Source organism: Eutrema salsugineum, unplaced genomic scaffold (genome assembly GCF_000478725.1).
Source record: "Eutrema salsugineum unplaced genomic scaffold, Eutsalg1_0 scaffold_4, whole genome shotgun sequence".
In the NCBI taxonomy this organism is placed as follows: Eukaryota; Viridiplantae; Streptophyta; class Magnoliopsida; order Brassicales; family Brassicaceae; genus Eutrema; species Eutrema salsugineum.
Genome location: NW_006256686.1, coordinates 11,044,193 through 11,065,308, shown reverse-complemented (window position 1 = coordinate 11,065,308; position 21,116 = coordinate 11,044,193). Strand labels below are relative to the sequence as shown.

Sequence of the window (21,116 nt, the reverse complement as noted above, 5' to 3'; positions counted from 1 at the left end):
GAGCCTGAAAGAGCGCCGTATTAGAGAGATCCGTATTAGAGTTTATTTGCTCTAAAATTAGGGTTAGTTTGTTTATATACTGGAAGTTATTTTTGGTTTAATTTCGGTTTAAATTTTGGTTAAAATAATTTATTAGGGTTTATTTGGTTAAAATCTAAGTTTAAACTCTAAATAATAGATTTTCTTCTTCCTACTTTAAAAACATAAATTTAAATTTATCAATATGAAAAAATAATTTATATACATTTAGATTACAATTATCTAATTTATGAATGCAATTTTGATACCAAAATATTTTTTTATTAATTTTAAAATTAAATTTTCAGATTTAATTACTTAGTAGACTTTATTTCGATAAAAGAAGTCTACTATTAAACTTCTTTCTCTCTTTAGTAGACTTCGTCAGGGTGTAAACGGTAATTAGGACGTCCGTTTTTTGTTTACTCATACATGATTAAATGGTTTTTTCACTACCCCTTTAGGTTATTTCTGCCAAATGTTTTTTCAGGGGTCTACTTTGTATTCAAAGTCAAGTTTTAGGTTATTTTTGCAAAAACCCCAAATATATATTAGAAAAAGAAACTCGCATGTACATGTAGGTAATCATCTAATTGTACTAATAAAGCTTCATAGAAGCCGAAACCACAAAAATACCTCCAGCAAACCAAAGTCTACAAAGACAGGAGTAAAGGGGCCTCATCCTAAGCCTCACTGCCTATACAACAAACCAAACCTCCTTGTAAACCAGCGCAGGAGCCTGAAGAGACCTTGGCACAGCGGCATGCTGCAGTTACCGCACACCACCGATGAATGAATTTGGGTCACTCGGAAGAGAAGAAGAACAAAAAATCTCTCCACCATGGAGACATTTATCCGAGCCACATCGCCTACCACCTTCTGTCTCAGATAACTCACCGGTAGAGCCACATGAACCAAGAAAAGACGCAAGCCACCACTCTGAGGCTAGCCATGAGACAAAAGCCTCAACAACAAATGACAGAAAATATGAGCCCGTCCTTATGGCCCATGATCGCCACTGCCAAGAGTTGAGGGTCTCATATCTACTAGCCACCACACCGCCGCCTCAGAAACTTAGATAAGGCTGACTGCCACCACCCCACGAGAACAAAGCGCACGCTGACCTGGCAGGAGGAGCTCGAGAAAGGAAAACCAAACCCAAAGAGAGGAAAACTCCGGTGAGCAAGGAGACATCGCCGGTAGATATGACAAAGCGGACACCGAAAGGAATGCTGTTGGGAATACACCCGTCCGCCACCACGAACCCAGAATGCCACTGAGCCTGCGCCACTGTTGATTAAGGAGCCACCATAGAGAGATATCCCATCACCGCTATAACCGAGTAGCTAGGGAAAAGTCAGATCTACAAACCAGACCTGAAAAAGACCGATTCTAAAATAGTTTATATTCTCATTTCTCAAATTAACATAGAATTTGAATCAGCATAAGCAAATAGCCATAAACATCTAATAAATTTATTTTCTCATTTTTCATATAAATCTGAGAAAAAAAACCAGAGATTTTAAACAAACATAAATAAGTTAAGTAACTAAGGATAAAAACAGTATAAACACCGTTATCCACAGCCTGCACACATAAATGTCTTGTAAATATACTTCATTGTGCAACATTAGACAATATAAATTGCACAATAACAACACTTTCACAGCAGCCGGTAGCTCTCTATAGTAAATCGTTACACTGGATAAATGAATCCACGATGTTGGACCGCCAGCACTCGCCGGAGATCTAAGTGATTGAGAAAAATGAGACTCTATTTGAGTTTGAGAATCAGGGCAGTATACATATATTCATGTATATGATTACTAATAACAGTATACATAATCATATACATAAATATACATACATATACATATGTATACTGTTATGCATTATACATAAGAATGTGTATTTTCTTGTAGTGTGTGATGTGTACCCCAATGATTGAGGAAATTGACGTAGCGCTATCTTTTCGATTATCCCATTTGTGGCCTTTGGATCCTCTGACTACCACAATAAAATGTTTTAAACTTCTGCAGCAGCTAGCCCTTTGTATATTATATATCACTTTGCTTGGGACGACTGACTGACTAGACATACTCTATGAAACAAGAGATTTTTATGTTACAACTTAGAAAACATTCATCAAACTGAAATACAGATGACAAGCACTGTTCCATGTATTTCTTAATACATAATACACTGAAAAGAAGATTATACTATATCTTGTATAGAAACGCCCTTGCCCGTTAGCAGTTAATCATTAATTAGGAGATGGAGGGTGAAAAAAGAAGAAAAAAGTGGAGAGAATTTTGGTGGCATGTGATCAAACGAAAATGGGTTTACGTGTTTGGATCAGTTTGTCACTCTGTCTGCATGCTCACGTGTCTTCGTGGTTTACGATGCCAATTTACATACAATTTTGTTTTCTCAAAAAAAGGATATATACGGCAAAAAACAAAAAGCCTCTTGAAAAATATCAATAAATTCAATTTAATACAGAACATGTATGGTAAATTAAAATTAGTGAATATCATTATCTACATTCTTCAGAATTCCAATTCTCTCATAGAAATTTAACTTATTGTTATTATTAAGTTTGTATGTAAGCTATGTCAGATTATCAGAGAGTAGTGAACAAATGTGATGTTTTAAGTATTCGTTTCGTGGCAACAAACTCTGTGATTACTGATTAGCATGGCAATAGAAAATTAAAGTAAAACTATTTGAGCGTTTGCATGTAAAAATGAAGACAAGTGTCCTAAAAGTAACAATCTTCATGCTTTACACACACATCTACTAGCTTACCAGCACATCGAATATTTCTCTGACCCCGGATCATCCCCAATAAATGTTGAAATTTCATAGTAACAAAGACACACACATAACAACAACTTGTAGTGAATTAGGCGGCGCAAGAAAGCACAAACCCATAAGCTTCTCCTCAGTTTCTTCTTCCTCTTCTTGGCTTTTCAATAGATATTAATTTTTTCTTCCTATATTTTCATCGATCTTGAAAATCTCGTGAAGCTTCAAGAATTTTCTTTTCATGTTCTAAAGATTTTAAAAAATCGAGTTTGTAAATTCAGGAATGATGAAACGAATATTTTTAGACAAATTTAGTTATTTACTTCTTTGCACTTACCAATAACTAGTTTATCATTTAGTGCCAACTGCCGACACAATTTCTCTAAACTTATTTTCCACCTTATGAAAATATTTTGTCAATCATTTTGAGTAAATCAATATTTTAGCTCTTATACTCATTCTTCGATGACTTCAATTCTCCGGTTTAGAAAACTATGCTTCTCTTCTGTTACCCCTAAAAGTGCCAACACTATCCGCAGCGAGGATACCGTTATTCCCGAAGCCAAACACACATCCACCGCCGTAAAACCAAAACGGCGCCGTTCCGGGATATGGAGCTGCATCGACTCGTGTTGCTGGGCAATTGGGTATCTCTGTACGGCTTGGTGGCTACTTCTCTTCCTCTACAACTCTGTTCCGGTCCCGGCGATGCTTCAGGCTCCGGAGTCTCCGGGGACTCGGTTGAGTCGAGAAGGCGTGAAGGCGCATTATCCGGTGGTTCTAGTACCGGGGATAGTCACCGGCGGGCTTGAGCTATGGGAAGGTCGGCCTTGCGCTGAAGGGCTTTTCAGAAAACGTCTTTGGGGCGGCAGCTTCACCGAGATTCTTAGAAGGTAAGCAAATTTGAACCGTTATGTTTTGCATCCTTCGTTCGGTTCGAGAAATTGAGGAATCGGATAGCTATTTGGTTCGGTTTTTCCAGTTAGGGGTTACAAATTCTCGGTTGAAATTCATTTTTGTACCAAGGAAATCCAGAGACAAGTGCTTTAAGCTTCCAAAGAAACCGAACCATACTTTTCGGGTTGAAAGAAATTCAACCAATCGGATTGGGCATAGAATATGTTTTGGGTTGGTTTGGTTTGAATTCGGTTGGTTTCGATTCGGTTTGTTTTCCTCCCCACCCCTAACTCTTTTATGAGTTTCTTGTTATTTATCCCCAACTACTACTAATTTTGTAAGATTCTAAATCTCAGAATTTTTATTTAATTCTAATTTTGTTGGATGATTCTCGGAAATTAAACTAATTAATTAGTTGTAATTTTTTCAGAAAGATTCGTTAATATCATTGGAAATGGAAACCGCGAGATTTAATTTCCTTATTCCAATTACTATATCATCCTAAAACTATAGAATATCAGAGAATATATTATGCAATACGACTATTATTTTCATTCCAGCTTAAAAGTATTATTAATATAACATGAATTTTAACATTTGTTTTTGTTAATTTCATATATATTTTTTTTGTAAATTTGATTGAACAATTGATTAATGCATAACATAAATATTAAAAATGGATAAGCCTCATGATTTTGATTTGGCTATGGTTTTAGGGTTGTTAAGGTTTTTGATTTTAACTAATTATCTGGTTAGCATTTCGATTTTCTAAATTCTGCACTCGATTCAGTTTGCAGTGATTATTGTTATGATTTTATTTACAGGCCATTGTGCTGGTTGGAGCACCTGTCTTTGGACAGTGAGACTGGTCTCGACCCAGCAGGCATCCGGGTCCGAGCAGTGCGTGGACTGGTGGCTGCAGACTACTTCTCCCCATGTTACTTTGCTTGGGCAGTTCTCATAGAGAATTTTGCAAAAATCGGATATGAAGGCAAGAACCTTCATATGGCCTCTTATGATTGGAGACTCTCTTTTCATAACACCGAGGTATTCATACCATCACCATATGACCGCATTGGTCTAGAGAATGATAAGACATCAAATTAGTATACTATGTAATTACATATTGTTGTATAGATTAGGCAGTGTTTGGACTAATTGTTTTTGAATTGTATCCGAGCAGGTACGCGACCAATCGTTAAGTAGACTAAAGAGTAAAATCGAACTCATGTATGTAACCAATGGGTATAAGAAAGTGGTGGTGGTTCCGCATTCAATGGGGGCTATCTATTTCCTTCACTTCCTTAAATGGGTTGAAACACCTCTTCCCAATGGAGGCGGTGGTGGTGGTTCAGGTTGGTGTGCCAAACACATCAAAGCCGTCGTTAACATCGGACCAGCCTTTTTAGGTGTCCCTAAAGCCGTCAGTAATTTGCTCTCTGCTGAGGGCAAAGACATCGCTTACGCGAGGTTAGGTCATTGACGTTTCAAAGTTACTTTAGAGTTACATTTTTTCACATTTTGATAGTTATATTTTAGAGTTACGTTTTTTTTTTGGGTTGTATCAATATTTGAATTGGCTTTATGGATTTTTCAATGGTAATGTTTGTGGTTCAGAGCTTTGGCGCCCGGTCTCTTGGACTCGGAGCTTCTTAAGGTGCAGACACTCGAGCACCTTATACGGATGTCACATAGCTGGGATTCAATAGTTTCTTTGTTACCAAAGGGAGGTGAGGCAATTTGGGGAGATCTAGACGCTTCCCCTGAAGAAGACCTCACTTGCACTTTCTCCAAGAGGAAATCACTGCAGCCATCGCTAACCAATCTTCACACACAAAACATCAGTGTCAAACAAGAGTTATGGGTAAAAGAACCCACAAAATTCGGAAGAATTATAGCTTTTGGAAAACGAGCGTCTGAACTACCGTCCTCACAACTCTCTTCTCTAAACATCAAGGTTAGATAAATCTTCTTGCCACCGTCCAGCCTTTTCCGGGTCATTGGAATCTAACTTAGTTTCGATCTTTTTACCGTGTATCCTTAACAGGAACTTTCAAGAGTAAACAACACTTCAAATGACAGCTTACCATGTGGAGAGTATTGGTCGGAGTATAGTGAAATGAGCCGAGAAAGCATAGTAAAAGTAGCAGAAAACACAGCTTACACGGCTACCACCGTTTTTGATCTTCTCCGATTTATAGCTCCGAAGATGATGAGACGATCCGAAGCACATTTCTCTCACGGCATTGCTGAAAATCTCGACGACCCTAAGTACGGACATTATAAATACTGGTCTAATCCATTAGAGACCAAGTAAGTACAAAACATAGTTCCATTTTCTTATTTGTTTATAGCTAGTAGGGATATTATCATGGGCCAACGTTAAGCCCTATTTTAAATTTTTTTATCCCGGCTATTTTGAGCCAAGGGTTAAACCTCAAACAAATGATAAAGATTGGTGGTCCGGCTAGATGTGCTAGGCCTGTCTCATTTGTTCGGTGTCGCTCCGGCTTAGCCCTATTTGTCTAAGGAGAAACAAACTGGACCATACCGTGTCATATTATTCAAGGCGGTCCGTGGAAATTATTAGCACATGAAAACATTTCTATTAGCTAATAAGCTTAGCTAATCAAGAAGAAATCATCAACGGCCGAAATATTAATTCGTTGTTCCTTTTTTTTTCGAAACAGATTACCGGATGCACCAGAGATGGAGATGTACTCTCTTTACGGAGTAGGGATTCCAACGGAGAGATCTTACATATACAAGCTCTCAACCTCTTCTGGTAAGTGCAAGAGCAACATACCATTCCGAATAGATGGATCGGTGGATGGAAAAGATGTGTGTCTTAAAGGAGGAGCTAGGTTTGTGGATGGAGACGAGAGTGTACCGGTAATAAGTGCAGGGTTTATGTGCGCAAAGGGATGGAGAGGCAAAACACGGTTTAACCCATCGGGGATGGAGACGTTCGTGCGGGAATATAAACACAAGCCACCGGGAAGTCTGCTGGAAAATCGAGGAACGGAAAGTGGAGCGCATGTGGACATAATGGGTAATGTTGGACTCATTGAAGATGTTCTAAGGATCGCTGCCGGAGCTTCAGGACAGGAACTAGGTGGCGATAGGGTTTACTCTGATGTGTTGAAAATATCGGAGAGGATTAAGATCAGGTTGTGACATAGTTAGGAGTTTAATCTTTTTGTCTTTCTTGTGAAAAAGTACCAAAGTGAAAGTTAACAGAAATAATAATAAAAAATAGTTATACAAGATTGAAATTATTCCTAAAACAAAAGTTTTTTAAAAAAAAATACTCAGCTTAACACATCATATTTTTCATGATTTTGAGTTAAGGATTGATTTACCAATTGTACAAACGACAAAGAGTACTATAACTCAGACTTGTAAATGAGTCATAACTCAACAAAACACAAACTCAAATTGTTGATGACAATTTTTTTAGTTAAGTATGAGTTAGGTTCATTTTTTCTCTTTCAAAAGCCTACGTTAAAACGGTTCGGTTAACCAAACTGGTTGATATATGGATGGATCCATGTGACTGGCCAAAAGGTTCTCTTCACTTAGAGGAAATATGCTCATATGAATAAGGATGGAACCTAGACAACTCGCTGAGAGGCTCTTTTTGTCTAGATCAATGGGTGAATGATAAACAAGTAACCAGTGGATCAATGTGACGCCACACAGCTGATGGAAAGGCTGTGATAAGTCGATTGAACTCAAGAACAAACGGAAATCCACTCAATGCTCAAGAACTCGAAGAAGAGGCGGTTACTCTTATGAAAATACACTCTTTATTGATTTAGGGTAAAAAGTTGTGCCTTACAATGTCGCATGTGGGAATTTATAAACAGTCATTCGGCCTTGATCTTGTAGAGTCGACTCTAAACTCAATAAAGGAAAGAAACTTGCGACAAACTCTTTAAAATGTAAATAAAAAAATGAAACAATTCTAAAGTTTCTGACTCAATTAAAAAGAAAAATAACTAAGGGACTTCAAACAAAACCTGCAAAACAAAAAAGAAGGAAACTCGTGAGTTTAAAACTTAAATAAATCAAACACTCACCTTGGTGTCGTTTTGACACTTAGTCGTTGGCAGCCTCAATGGTGAAGATCATGCGAGCTTCTTGTGTCTTTAGTAGAGGCCACTCCAATATTGGTGTAGACGTGATGTTTGTGTCCTCTTGATCCTCAAGCTCTTGGCTCCTCTCTAGTTGATCTCCACCTTGAATAAGTAGCATCTTCTTCTCGGACATTCCCATTGCTACTTGGTTAAGAAGAGCCTGGTCGATGCTAAGTTGATCAATGCCTTTGGTGATGTCTTCTAGGCGGATTTGATCACTTTTCTTAGTCTGATCTTGTCCTCGGCGGGTACTTCATTGTTGGAAAAATATCTTTAGGGGCCATGTCCTCATAATTCCTTCCCTCTTGAGAAAATTCTGGCCTCATAACTGTTTCACCTGCATGAAAAGGAGAAAGATCAGCAACATTGAAACTTGGTGAAATGTGTAACTCACCTGGCAGATCTAGTGTGTAGGCATTGTTGTTGATGCACTCCAAGACTTTGAATGGTCCATTGCCGCGAGGTGTGAGCTTTGATTTTCTCTGATTTGAGAACCTCTCCGGCCTCATATGAATTTATACCCAATCTTCTGGCTCGAAGATGAGCTCCTTTCGATTCTTGTTGATAACACTGTATTTTGACCACTTTTATGGATGATTCTAAGATCTTATTCAGATGTTTTAACTTGGTTTTCAATGGTTTTTAAGTGATTTCCATGTTTTAGAGTTTCAAAAGATTTTTCAGGATATTTGGACAAAAGGGATGCACTTGGAAGCAAAAGTGCAACTTTGGATAAATTTAGGCTGTCGAAAGTTTTGCAACAAATAGAAACCTTACCACCGACTGATGTAATACTCCGACTTAGAGCTAAAACGGCCGGAAAAACAAAGTCGTGGAATCGACTAGGAGTTGAGATGGGAAGGAAATTTGGGCTAAGAGAAAAGCTTTGGTCGAAGCAGAAAGCATTTTGCTCGAGCCAAATTGAAAATTGTCCGAGACAAGGAGTTTTGGCTGAATATTAGCCAAAAATCGGAGAAAAATGGTTAAGTGTCATAAGAAGTGTTGAGATCTGATCCGAAGGGATATCAGAAGGTTTATAACCAAGAGGAGAAGAAAGAAGCTCGAAAACAAGAAAAAGAAAAATGGGCTATGGCCGGGCAACACCTGTCATCATCCAAGGGGACCAGCTGGGCAAAACTTGGTCCGCAAGTTTCTTAGTGTTGGGAATTGTTCACGCACTAAGGGAGAAACTGTGCAGTAGACTGGAGAGATTCCTGACTAGGAACAGTACTGTGAACAATACAATGAACAGTACCACTTTTTTTTCTGTCCGCTGACACGTGGAGACAACGCAGATATAGTGGGAAACAAGAACTGCTGTAGCCGACCTAGGCTTGAACAAAAACTGTTATAGATCCGCAAGGTGTCAGGACGGATTGCTGCATGTACTGATGGGAGGGGGCTGCAGCAGGTTTAGTGGGGGACAGGAGCTGCGGTAGCCGACCTAGGATTGGAACAAAGGACTGTAGACCTGCAAAGTGGCGAGACAAACCGCTGCATGCACCGATGGATTGTTTTGGGCGACACATGTACGGCTGCATGGGCTGTACTGCGGCTATATATAGGACTTCACCCCCTTAAGCGAATTCATTCCAAGAAAACTCTGCTTTTATCTAGAAAACCTTTCCGTGTGAATTTAGAGAGAGAAAGTTCGAGAGTGTGTGAAGCAGACCGCGGAGGTGGGTCGTGGTTAGGTGCGCAGACAGGATTTAGGCGAGAAAGATCCAACTTAGCGCATCCAAGTGTCACGGTGAGTCCCTTAGTGAATTTCTCCCTGTAGTCCATAGAGTTTGGTGCAGGTATAAGGGTTGCATGCCGGCTAAGCCTGAGAGATTAGGGACGTGGTTCAGTGCTTGTGAGAATCCTCGGATGCAGCCATGGGGTATGTATCCATAGGTGCTTTGGGATGGTGGTGCTGGCAAAATAATTGAGGATACGGTGAGCCAGAGGTGTGAGATGGTAGATAGAGAGTCAAGCCGTAGTGAGGTAAGTCCTAGTAGGACAATAAGGCAAGACACAGTGGAAAATGTTGAGCCGAGAAAGGAATAAATCCCGTAAGGCAGAAGCAATACCCGACACGTGACCAATGAGCTTAGAGTAAGTCCGGGAGAAGGGCAAGTAAGGCAAGACGCTGTGGGATCCGCTGAGCCGAGAAAAGTATAAGTCGCGGAAGGGCAAAGATGGGCAATAAACAGTATGTAATCGTTGAGCTTGATGTGATAAGTCTCAAAAGGCTGAAGCAACACCCGGTAGATGACCGGTGAGCTTAGGGTAAATCCGGGTAGAACAAAAAGAGAGCAAGAGTCGGTTGAGAACCGATGAGCACAGTGAGAAGTCCCGGAAGGGCAGGCTACAGGAGAGGCCCGTAAGTCTTGTGAGAAATATGGGAGAGGCCCATAAGACTTGTGAGAAATACGGGAGAGTCCTGTAAGTGTTTGTATGTTGCATATAGGTTGCATGCAGAGTTAAGGCCGAAGAGAATTCACAGAGGAATTTCTCGGCCAAGGCACGGCCCAATGGTGAAGCTCGGGGAGAAACCAAGGGTCGCGCCCTTGGCCGAGTGCTGCACGACGGTGTGGCCCAACTGGTCGGTGGACCGCATATATGGTCGGAACGTAAACCCGCTTTGTGATCCTGTGTGGTGATCAAAGTGAGCGTTGTGGTTCACAGGACAGATGTGTCGAATCAGTGCATGTTTGGTGGAACATGGCACGTTTTAGGGGCCCTTGCATGGTGTTGTTTAAGTCTGTAGATGCACTTAAAGTAGTGATCTAAGACTTGTTGGTGAATTGCTTCCGCTGTGAATTGATTGTGTGGTGATTGTGTGAGGTCATTGTGAATGCTTGGCTTGATTTGTCCATTGCTTTCCTTTTTGTGTGAGCTTCGGCTATGTGTGTTATGTGAGATTTTGGTGGATTGTGTGTTAGAGTCTTGACTCACTGAGTATTGTGAATACTCATGACTCTTTTATATCTCGTAGATAGCCGTAAAAACCGGGAACATAGAGGGAATGCAACGGACACTAGGCGAGCCAGAGTAGATTGCAGTGTTCTTGTAAGATCTATATATATATACACGTTAAGCGTGGTTTTGTGTTAAGATGCATCGAATATTATGTATTGGAAGATAGTTTTGTAAAGAGATTTTCAATATGTAATAAAGAAGTATTTTCTAACAAAAACGTCGTCCTAATGATATTAGACATTGTCCGGGTCGAAACAACTTGGGTTCGCAATACGGGTTGAAAAGCCATAGCCTGTAAGCTCAAGGAACGGTCTCAGACATGGACTAGCTCGAGTAGTATGGGATTCTCGGGCTGGTCTGTGTCTGTCTCCGCATTGTAACGCTTCTGGCTCGATCTAAGTAATGAATATACTAGGGTCGGGGGTGTTACAAATCATCCCCAAATTTGGACACAAGATATAGGAGGAAACCAGATTTCTAATGCAATTGGAATCGAAGCAATCCAACCGTTAGATCTCCAGATATGGTCAATGCACTGAAGGCGAATCAATACAGTCGGAAGCTGATCTGCGGCCAAAGCATCATCCACCGCGGGTGCGACATTATAGACAACAGGAGCCTATTTCCGAATCTTAGAAGCCCATTTTAAAACTCAGGTCATTCCCGTCATTATCTCTGCAAACCCTAGACATTCCCGAAGACTCAAGACACTATATATACCTCTTCTAAGTCATTTAGAAGAGGTGTGCCGAATTTTGCCAGGAACCCTAGAGAGAGAGACGCGCCGAGAAGAAGAGCCACAGAGAGGGGCACCATTGGCCCTCCTTCTTCACTCTGTTATCTGTTTCTTACTTTTGTCTATTTCAATTCTCTGCAATTCTAAACGCTTTTGTGATGTTAAACTCAACTATGTCTGAGTAGTTTCCTAGTTGGGTTTTTAATGGATTTTTCAAAGGGAATTTCATGTCTTGATCTTGTGAATTGTTAGATTTAGGGTTCAAATCTTCTAGGAGTCCTTCGTTCATTATTGTTCTTTGTGCTGTTTCTGTTGCTAGCCGCTTAGAAACTCATCTTAGGTAATTGGAGCCGCAAGAGTGTTGTATCGGATTACCTGACCTAGAAGTGATACGAGCAAAGTCGCTATAGGAGACGAAAGCTTCCTATAGAGAATTGTGAGCATGGATGAATTCTGTTAATAATGGACGAGCTTAATCACAGCATGAGAGTGAGAGTTAATTGCCGCATTGAGTAATTAGTTGATTAGGGTGGCGAGAGTTGGCTAATCATACATGCGCCTATTCGAGTTTGGATCATCACTAGTTGATTACCTTTATCGATTTGTTTGTCATTGGATCAGTTCATGAACCCCTGCGAAAATCCGTTTGACCCAGCACTTAGTTCCTATTGTTTTACAACTGTTTTATTTCGTTTTGCATTTAGATTTAGTGACACCAAAACCAAAACCCCCATTGTGTTCGTTCTATTAGTGTTAAGTTCTTGATTGATTCGTACTGAAAGCTCAAAATCTTTGTGGTTCGACCCCTAAGTACTATAACGCACATCTGTGCACTTGCAGATATTTAGGGTTGTAAATTTAAAACGTGAAGCTAGAAGTAACACTTGATTTTATTAGCATCAAGTTTTTGGCGTCGTTGTCGGGGATTTCGATCTCTTTCGTTGCAAATCTCTGCTTAATTCTATAGAAAATTTTCTCATTTTTAATTTTCTTTGCATTTTTCAGGTACTGTTTCGATGAGGGATCATGAATACAGATCCTCTCGCTGAAAAGCACCCCTTTATAGATGGTGATCCAATCGATGATGGAAATGAAGCGATTGGAGGACCAAAACATACCAAGAAAGGAGAACAGCTGATCGGAGAATGCAATGCAGCTCACAAATTCTTCGCAGATAGGCGGGCAATTCAATCACCCTTGCCTAAGGATGACGACTTAGAAGCTAAGGTAGACTACATTAGTTTGCTTAAACAACAACAATATAATGGTTTTTCCACAGAACATCCAGTAGATCATATTGAATCATTTGAAGACCTGTGTTCAACCATATAAAAAAATGTAGATTACCACATGTGCATTCTTTTCCAATTCTCTTTGACTGGTAGAGCTAGTAAATGTCTTAAAACTTTTCCACCTGCATCCATAAAGACGTGGAAAGAGTGTAGAGAGGCTTTCCTAAGTCACTTTTATACTAGAGATTGTTCTAATCTCTTAAGGGACAAGATACAAAAGTTTCAGCAGAAGAACACAAAAGACTTCTACGATGCTTGGGAAAGGTTCAGAGACTACCAGAGAGATTGTCCACTCCACACCACGGATTCTCCAAGGAGCGCTTAAAGACCATCTTCTATCAAGGAGTTAATGAAGAACTAAAATTTTTTTTTGATACCTCTAGCAATGGAGTTTTTCCACTAGATCTGTTGATGAGGCTCACGCCTACATCACTAATCTAGTAGGAAGCATCAGAAATATAAGACTTCTAACCCAATCTAGACGTCCTCTGGTCAAGGAAGAGGAAGCATATTTTATGAAATGTGTTAGTCAGATAATGGATCATTTTGGATTGCACCTTGACAAGTCTTACTCAATGCACAACTTTGATTATGGGAGCAACCCTGTTGAACCTTACAATGATAGTTAGCACAACTATGGAGTAAAGAAGAACTACCAAACCCAGGAGATGATGAAAACTGCTGAAGTTTACCAGATTGAGAAAATTGATCGGAACCGGCCTCACCAGGGGTGGGAGCCTCTCAACCGCGGCCCAGGTAGCTTTTACCATGGGTGCGATGCTTCCAATCGTGGCCAAGATAACCCCTACCGTGGGTGCAAAGACCTGAACTGCGGCCAACCCCCTCTTCAACCTCCTTTCCAGCCTTCTTTTGAGCAAACTCAATCGGATCAACCCAGCTCAGTATTCCCTTCTTATCTTTCTCTCTCCAAAGATGAAAAACTTGAAAAAGAGATATATCAAGAGTCTGAGAGGATGAATATACATGAAAAAACCTTTGAAGAGTTTGGAAGGAAGATTGAGGATATCCACAACACTTTCTCCACCCTTCTTTCTCTGATTAGTGATGGGTCAAAGGAGACAGATTTTTTTGTTAATGATCTTGGTGAACCTTTTCCTGATAAAATGAATGAATTGGAAGCCTCTGATCACTTAAAAGCTATTACTCTAAGAGTAGTTTAGCTTACAGGGAACCAGAGTACCCAAAAGATTCTGACAAGGAAAGGAGAGAAAAAGCTGCGACTGATGATGAGGGCCGGAAATGTTGTAGTCAGGAAAGATGGAGAAAAGGAAAAGGGGGATATCTCTCAAGAAGTCCTTGGAGAAGACCCTATACCACATCCACCGACTGGCATCTACAAATCCAAACCACCATACCCACGAGACTTGAAAGGACCAAAGAAGGAGAAGGAAAGGGTTAAGCTAAAAGAGCTAATTGAGCAATTAATTGTGAAATTTCCTTTTATTGAAGCTTGTGCAATGGTACATGCTCTTAGGAAATACATGAAGGGCAATTTAACAAATTCTCTAGCATTAGAAGAATACATTATGATGATAACTCATGAATGTAGTTCCATCTTACAAAGTCATATCCCTCAAAAGAAAGAAGATCCAAGAAGTTTTGTACTCTCTTGCAAAATCAAGAGTATGAATTTTGAATGTTCTCTCTGAGATTTGGGATCAAGCATCAACATGATGCCGCTCTCAGTTGCAAAACGTTCTGGATACCATACTTTCCAGCCCACAAAAATCTCACTGATTCTTGCCGATCGATCACTTAGACAACCGAAGGGAGTTCTGATTGATGTATCAGTCATGATAGGAGAAAACTGTATTCTGACTGATTTCGTAGTGCTTGAATTAGATAAGGAACCCAATGATCCTCTCATACTCGGTCCACTGTTCCTATCAACTTCAGGGGTGATAATAAATGTTCCAGAGGGAAAAATAGATCTCCATCTAGGCAATTTGGTTATGCAGTTTGATATGAACAAAGGTCTTGGAAAACCAACTTTAGATGGCAGACTTTTCTGGATTGATGAGCTTAATGAAATCACTGAGGAATATGAAGAAATCCTTCTTAACAATCCTTTAAAAATCATCGTCACAACCACAAATGATGAACGCGACCTGCTCGAAGAAGTTTCAAAAGGGTGTGCGCAAATGCTTGATAAAGCCAAGGATTATGCTAACTTGTGAAGTACCTCGACCTTCATATCCTCACTTCCCCAAAAGATACCTTGGCTGCTGTAAACGACCCATGGAGCGAGCTCAAAGCCCCAAAAGTCGAGCTTAAATCTGTTCCTGATGGACTCGAGTATGCTTTCCTTGGACCAAATTCAACTTATCCTATCATAATACATTCTGGTCTGAGTAAAGCTGAAAGTCCTAGGTTATTGAATGAGTTAAGGAAGCATAAGAAAGCCATAGGTTATTCTCTTGATAACATACCAGGTATCTCTCCAGACCTTTGTATGCACAAGATAAATCTTGAGGACAATGCCAAGAATTCGATCAAGAGCCAAAGGAGATTAAATCCAAACCTGATGGAAGTAGTAAAGAAGGAAATCATGAAACTTTTGGAAGCAGGAATCATATTCCCTATCTCAGATAGCACTTGGGTTAGCCCTGTGCATGTTGTCCCAAAGAAGGAAGGAGTAACGTTGTTAAAAATGACAAGGATGAAATGATCGCTACAAGAACAGTAATGGGACATCGAATGTGCATTGATTACAGAAAACTGAATGCATCAACTCGGAAATATCATTTTCTTTTACCCTTCATTGATCAAATGCTAGAAAGATTAGCAAATCATGAATACTACTGCTTTATGGAAGGTTACTGTGGATTTTTTCCAAATTCCTATTAGGCCAGAAGATCAAGAAAAGACAACATTCACCTGTCCATACAGAAATTTTTCCTACCGGCGAATGCCTTTCGAACTGTGTAATGCACCTGCAACATTTCAGCGATGCATGATAACACCAGCTTTTGACCACTTTTATGGATCTCTTTTAATATCTTATGCAGGTGTTTTCAATCAGTTTTAAAGGTTTTAAAAGTGTTTTCAATTTTTTGGAGTTTTAAAAGACTTTTCAGGAAACTTGGAGCTTTGGAGTGCATTTTGGAGTAAAAGTACATTTTTGGATAAATTCAGGCCGTCAGAAGTTTGATAACCAATGAAGACCTTCTCACCGTCTGATTATCCCCAAATTTGGAGACATTATAGAGGAGACAAACAGCTTTTCAACAAACTTGGAATCAAAGCAATCCAACGGTTAGACCTCCAGATATTATCAATGCACAGAAGGACGATCAACACAAGTCCAGTCAAGCACATGAGCTTTCACCCGCGGCCAGAATTGTTCCCACCGCGGCTCAAGAGGTTTCACACCCAATTGACCTATGTCCAAACCTCAGGAGCCCAACAAGCCCTAGACGCCCTAGACTTGGTCAAACACTATAAATACTCATTTTTAGGTCTTTTGTAAAGGAGTCTCTTTCTTCTCTTTGAGAGAGAACTCATCTGTAGTTTTAGGTTTTATTTTTATGCATCTGTAGAAGCTCTTCATCGCCACTCTGTCTTCAATAAGAGAAATTTTTCTGCAACTTTTGTTTCTTTACTTTTCTTTTTTCTAAGTTTTAAACCGATGATGATGTCTATCTCAGCCATGTCTGAGTAGTCAGTTAGTTGGGTGAAATGGAAATACAAAGGGATCCCATGTTCGAATGACATCTAGGTTCTTAGGAAAAAGGATTTCGATTTTACATGATTCTCCCATTCATCCAAATCTTAAAGCGGTAATTCTGGATTGATCACTGATGGGCTTGCGGACCTAGGGTTGTTTTTTAACAAGCCCGTTGGTCCTCCATAAGTTTTAAATTTATAAAACCCTAGTGTCTGCAAGTGCACAGATATACGTTGTAGGACTTAGGGTGTCGATCCACAGGGAGGATGTCTAATTTGCGAGAAACAACAAACTGGGAAGAAAGCAAAGTCATAAACCAATAAAAGTTTTGGGGTTTTTGGTTAAGATCCTAAACTAAACTTAATCTAATATTCACAAAAAATGAAATGCAGGATGAATTGTTAAAAGAACATCTAAAGCATATCGACTCAAACTAAAGACTCTTAAACTCTTAGGTGGCGACTTAGACTTCTCCGGTTTACTCTAATCGATGTATGATGGCATTTCCAATTAGCTTCCGGACGATTTATCTTCATCTGTTTATGGGAATCTGCATGGAACTAGAATAGACATATGTATGATTAACCAACTTTCGTCACCTTAATCAACTAATCTCTTAGATCTAGCAATTAACTCTCGCTCTCATGCTAAACTTAAGATCATGCATTAGACATTGAATTCATCTGCTCACATCTTCTCTATAGGTAGCTTTCGACTCCTATAGCGACTATGTTCTTCTGAAGCTAGGTATGGATGATCTGATACAACACTCTCGTGGCTCTGATCGATCCTAGGCTCAGAGAATATGTCATGAATCTACTCTCATGTTTATGAACAAATTAGAAGAGATGAATCGATATATAGGGTCTAGAACAATAGAAATCCAGAACAATAGAAATCTTTATATGGTCTAGAACAATAGAAATCTTAATCGATATATATATATATATATATATATATGGTTGTCGATATCTTCAAACAACTTGACTCTCTAGGACTAATCTACATGATGCAATGAATGATGAAAGACATAGAAAAATGCAGAATAATGAAACAGAAAAGTTAATGAAATAAAAAGGAGGAAGAACAATGGATCTGGGGAAGAATCCCCATCTCCATCGCCTAACCCTAGAAAAACAGAGTTTGGTGGCTCAAAATCTCATTACAGGAGCACACACCCGTTTAGGGCTGCTAAACATTGTATTTATAGGTCCTAAAGGTCTCATTTAGGGCTTCTCTGAAGAGAAATGGAAAAGCGGGTTTTGATGTTGGGCCTTGTGGCTCGTCCTAAGGTCCACCGGGGGTGAGAGTCTTCCAGGGCAGGTAAAACATGTGTTTACCGCGGGTGAGAGTCTTCCGAGACTGGTGAACGGGGTCAAATTGTTCTCCATGTATCTTTTGATTGCACCGTTGGATCTTTGTGATGTAAAGTGATATAAAAAGCTAGTTGTCTCCTCTTGATTTTCACTAAATTTGAGCTGGATCAGACGGTGGGAAGGCCTCCATTTGTTACCAAACTTCCAACAGTCTGACTTTGAGCTGAAAAAGTAGATTTCTTCTATTTTGCCATCATTTTCCCTAAGTTTCCTGAAAAGAGCCTTGAAACTACAAATACATGGAAATCATAATAAAATTTACTAAAACTAAGTAAAACCTTTGAAAAAGCATTTGAAATCAATGGTGAAAATGGGTCAAAATCTGGTGTTATCAACTCCCCAAACTTAAACTCTAAAAATCTATTAAGAATGTAAAAATCCACAAACCAATAACAATAGAATCTTAAACTCTAAAAATCTTTATAAATCAACTCTCCAATAACACCCCCTAAGACTTTGTTAGTCCTCAAACAAAACAAGATCAAATCTGAAAAAATATCATTCAACATAAATGAGAGGGAACTCAAAAATATCAGTAACCATACTTCTAGACCTTAATTATGGACAATGCATCAATCAGATCAAGTCTAGAAAAATTCTCACCAAAATACAAACATAACTAGTCCGTTAATCCGTCATGCGAAAATCCACACACTTAGAACTAACTTCCAGTCAACTAGCTCTTAACATTCATTGAAGGTTTCAGTGGTTCTCATTAAAAGGATATTAAACAAGGCATTCAAGGTTAGGTATCAAAAGACTTTTTAATGGTAAGGCTTGATGTGTTTAGGGTTACTTTTTTCTGGAGAGACATGACATTATGCAAAACAGCAAGAGAGGATGGAACTGTAAATACCCCCACAGTTTCAGTCACATTCTTCTTGCTTTAAGATTTCTGATCCCCTTTCTTCAGGTTCTCCTTATAGTTCCCCCAGACTTGGATTTTTGTCTAGGTTGTGAATACATAACTCCTTAAGTGAATACCTTGTGCCTTGGCTCAAGTGATTTCGGCTTCTAACACTACAAGAAAACAATTGTTTTCCAACGGTCCATTACGACGGTTTAAATATCGTCGCAAACATACAACGATTGTACGACGATTTTACGTCAAACAAAAAAAACGTCGTAAAACCGTCGTACAAAAAAACCGTCGTAACCTCGACGTACAATTTACGACGAATTACGACGATTATACATCGATAAAGAGAGATTTGATATTAATTGCAAAATCGTCGTAAATTAGATGTAACATTACGACGAATATACGACGACTTATATTCGATGTACACTTACGACGATTTTACGTCGACAAAGAAGTTGGGTGAAGAACATTTAAAACATGTTTAACTAACTAATGTCGATGAAATATTATATCGCATAATCGACGTAAAATCGTCATAATAGTAATGTTGAATGTAAAAGCGATGTAAAAAATCGTCTTAAAAGCGTCGTAAAGTCCAAAATTTTGTTATAAATAGATCTTCATTCCTTCTTTCATTCACAACACATCATCATTCAAACATAAGAGCATCAACATCCTGGAGACCCATTTTAGGTCTCTTAAACCTTAGTATAGTGTTGTAAATCCTGATATATTGGGTTGTCCATTGCTGGAAACCCGAATTAGTAGTTATTTCTTTGAAAAAAGAAGTAATAATATTAAAAGGTTTACTCCATTCACGTGGCTAGACGTGACACAAGAGACCGGCTCTTTTATTGTCTAATCAATAAAAAGAGATAGTATTTTGAGTTTATTTCAAGATGTCTATTTACGAGCTAAGAAGCTAGATGTATATGCATAAAGATTCAGATGGGGCGTTAACAGAAGAATTCAAGAACAAGTTAGAAATATTTATGTATCAGGCTACAAATATGGAGAGATAGCGGGAAGATGTTTTGTCCTTATTTGAAATGCAAGAATACGAGGTATACACTAACCAAAACCGTGTGGACGCATTTATTAATTAGAGGGTTTATGCTGCAATATTTTGTTTGGTATCTACATGGAGAAGGATATGGCAGTAATACTCATGGGAATGCTGGTAGTAGTAGTAGTAATTATCAAAGTCATGTTAATTTTGATGAATCGAATTATGGTCATCAGCCTAATCAGTATCAATCTGATCGAAGTCTAGATCATGATAAGATGCATGAGATGGTGACTGATGCATTTCATGAAACGCATACTGGTAATGCTGTTGAGGAACCTATTGTAGATGCCAAACGATTTTATGATTTGTTAGACAATGCTAATCAGTCAGTCTACGAAGGATGTAGATAAGGTCTGTCTAAATTATCGTTGGCAGCTAGGATGATGTCAATTAAAACAGATCATAACCTGGCTGAGGTTTGCATGGATGATTGGGCTGATCTTCTGAAAGAGTATCTACCGGAGGATAACTTGGCAGCGGCAACATACTATGAAATACAGAAGTTGATTTTTTGTCTTGGTATACCTTCTGAGATGATAGATGTATGTGTTGACAATTGTATGATTTTTTGGAAAGATGATGATCAGCTGGAGGAATGTCGATTTTGCCAAAAACCAAGATACAAGCCACAAACTGGTGGGCGTAAAAGGATACCGTACCAACGTATGTGGTATCTCCTTATAACTACGGCTTTATCAATCTGAAAGGACAGCTGCATCAATGAGATGGCATGCAGAATATACACAAGTAGATGGAGAAGTTGTTCATCCATCAGATGCAAAGGCATGAAAACACTTCAATATGGTGTACCCAGATTTTGCTAAGTTCAAACAGAATATCTATCTTGGTCTGTGCACTGATGATTTTAGTCCATTTGGTATGTCTGGTAGACAATATTCATTATGGCCAGTAATCCTAACTCCTTATAACCTTCCTCCAAATTTATGCATGCAAAGGGAATTTATTTTCCTAAGTATTTTGGTTCCAGGTCCCAATCATCCGAAGCGAGCTCTCGATGTATTTCTGCAGCCACTCATACATGAGTTGAATCAGTTCTGGTATACCGGCGTTTGCACATATAACTGTTCTACGGGCAAAAATTTTACTATGCAGGCTGTGCTTATGTGGAAAATAAGCGATTTCCCCGCTTATGGTATGCTATCAGGATGGACTACACATGGCAGGTTATCTTGTCCTTATTGTCTTCATCAAACTGATGCGTTTCAACTAAAACATGGTAGAAAAACTTGTTGGTTTGATTGTCACC

At 39.2% G+C, this 21,116-nt stretch overlaps 1 protein-coding gene across 1 annotated transcript; it reads left to right on the top strand.

Moving 5' to 3' along the window:
* The first annotated feature begins 2,914 nt into the window (after nt 1–2,914).
* LOC18013609 (putative phospholipid:diacylglycerol acyltransferase 2) lies at nt 2,915–6,982 on the top strand. Its single transcript, XM_006419032.2, has 6 exons — nt 2,915–3,719; nt 4,548–4,770; nt 4,907–5,193; nt 5,341–5,680; nt 5,771–6,036; nt 6,414–6,982. The coding sequence occupies exons 1-6, from the start codon at nt 3,292–3,294 to the stop codon at nt 6,898–6,900; spliced, it is 2,031 nt and encodes a 676-aa protein (XP_006419095.1). The 5' UTR covers nt 2,915–3,291; the 3' UTR covers nt 6,901–6,982.
* The last annotated feature ends 14,134 nt before the right edge of the window (nt 6,983–21,116 follow it).

What these genes read in the sequence shown, in the direction of transcription:
- LOC18013609 (XM_006419032.2), top strand. Translation starts at nt 3,292, where the DNA reads ATGACTTCAATTCTCCGGTTTAGAAAACTATGCTTCTCTTCTGTTACC. An exon ending in TTCACCGAGATTCTTAGAAG is followed by an intron (nt 3,720 to 4,547) that starts GTAAGCAAATTT and finishes TTTTATTTACAG; the next exon opens with GCCATTGTGCTGGTTGGAGC. An exon ending in AAAGACATCGCTTACGCGAG is followed by an intron (nt 5,194 to 5,340) that starts GTTAGGTCATTG and finishes TTTGTGGTTCAG; the next exon opens with AGCTTTGGCGCCCGGTCTCT.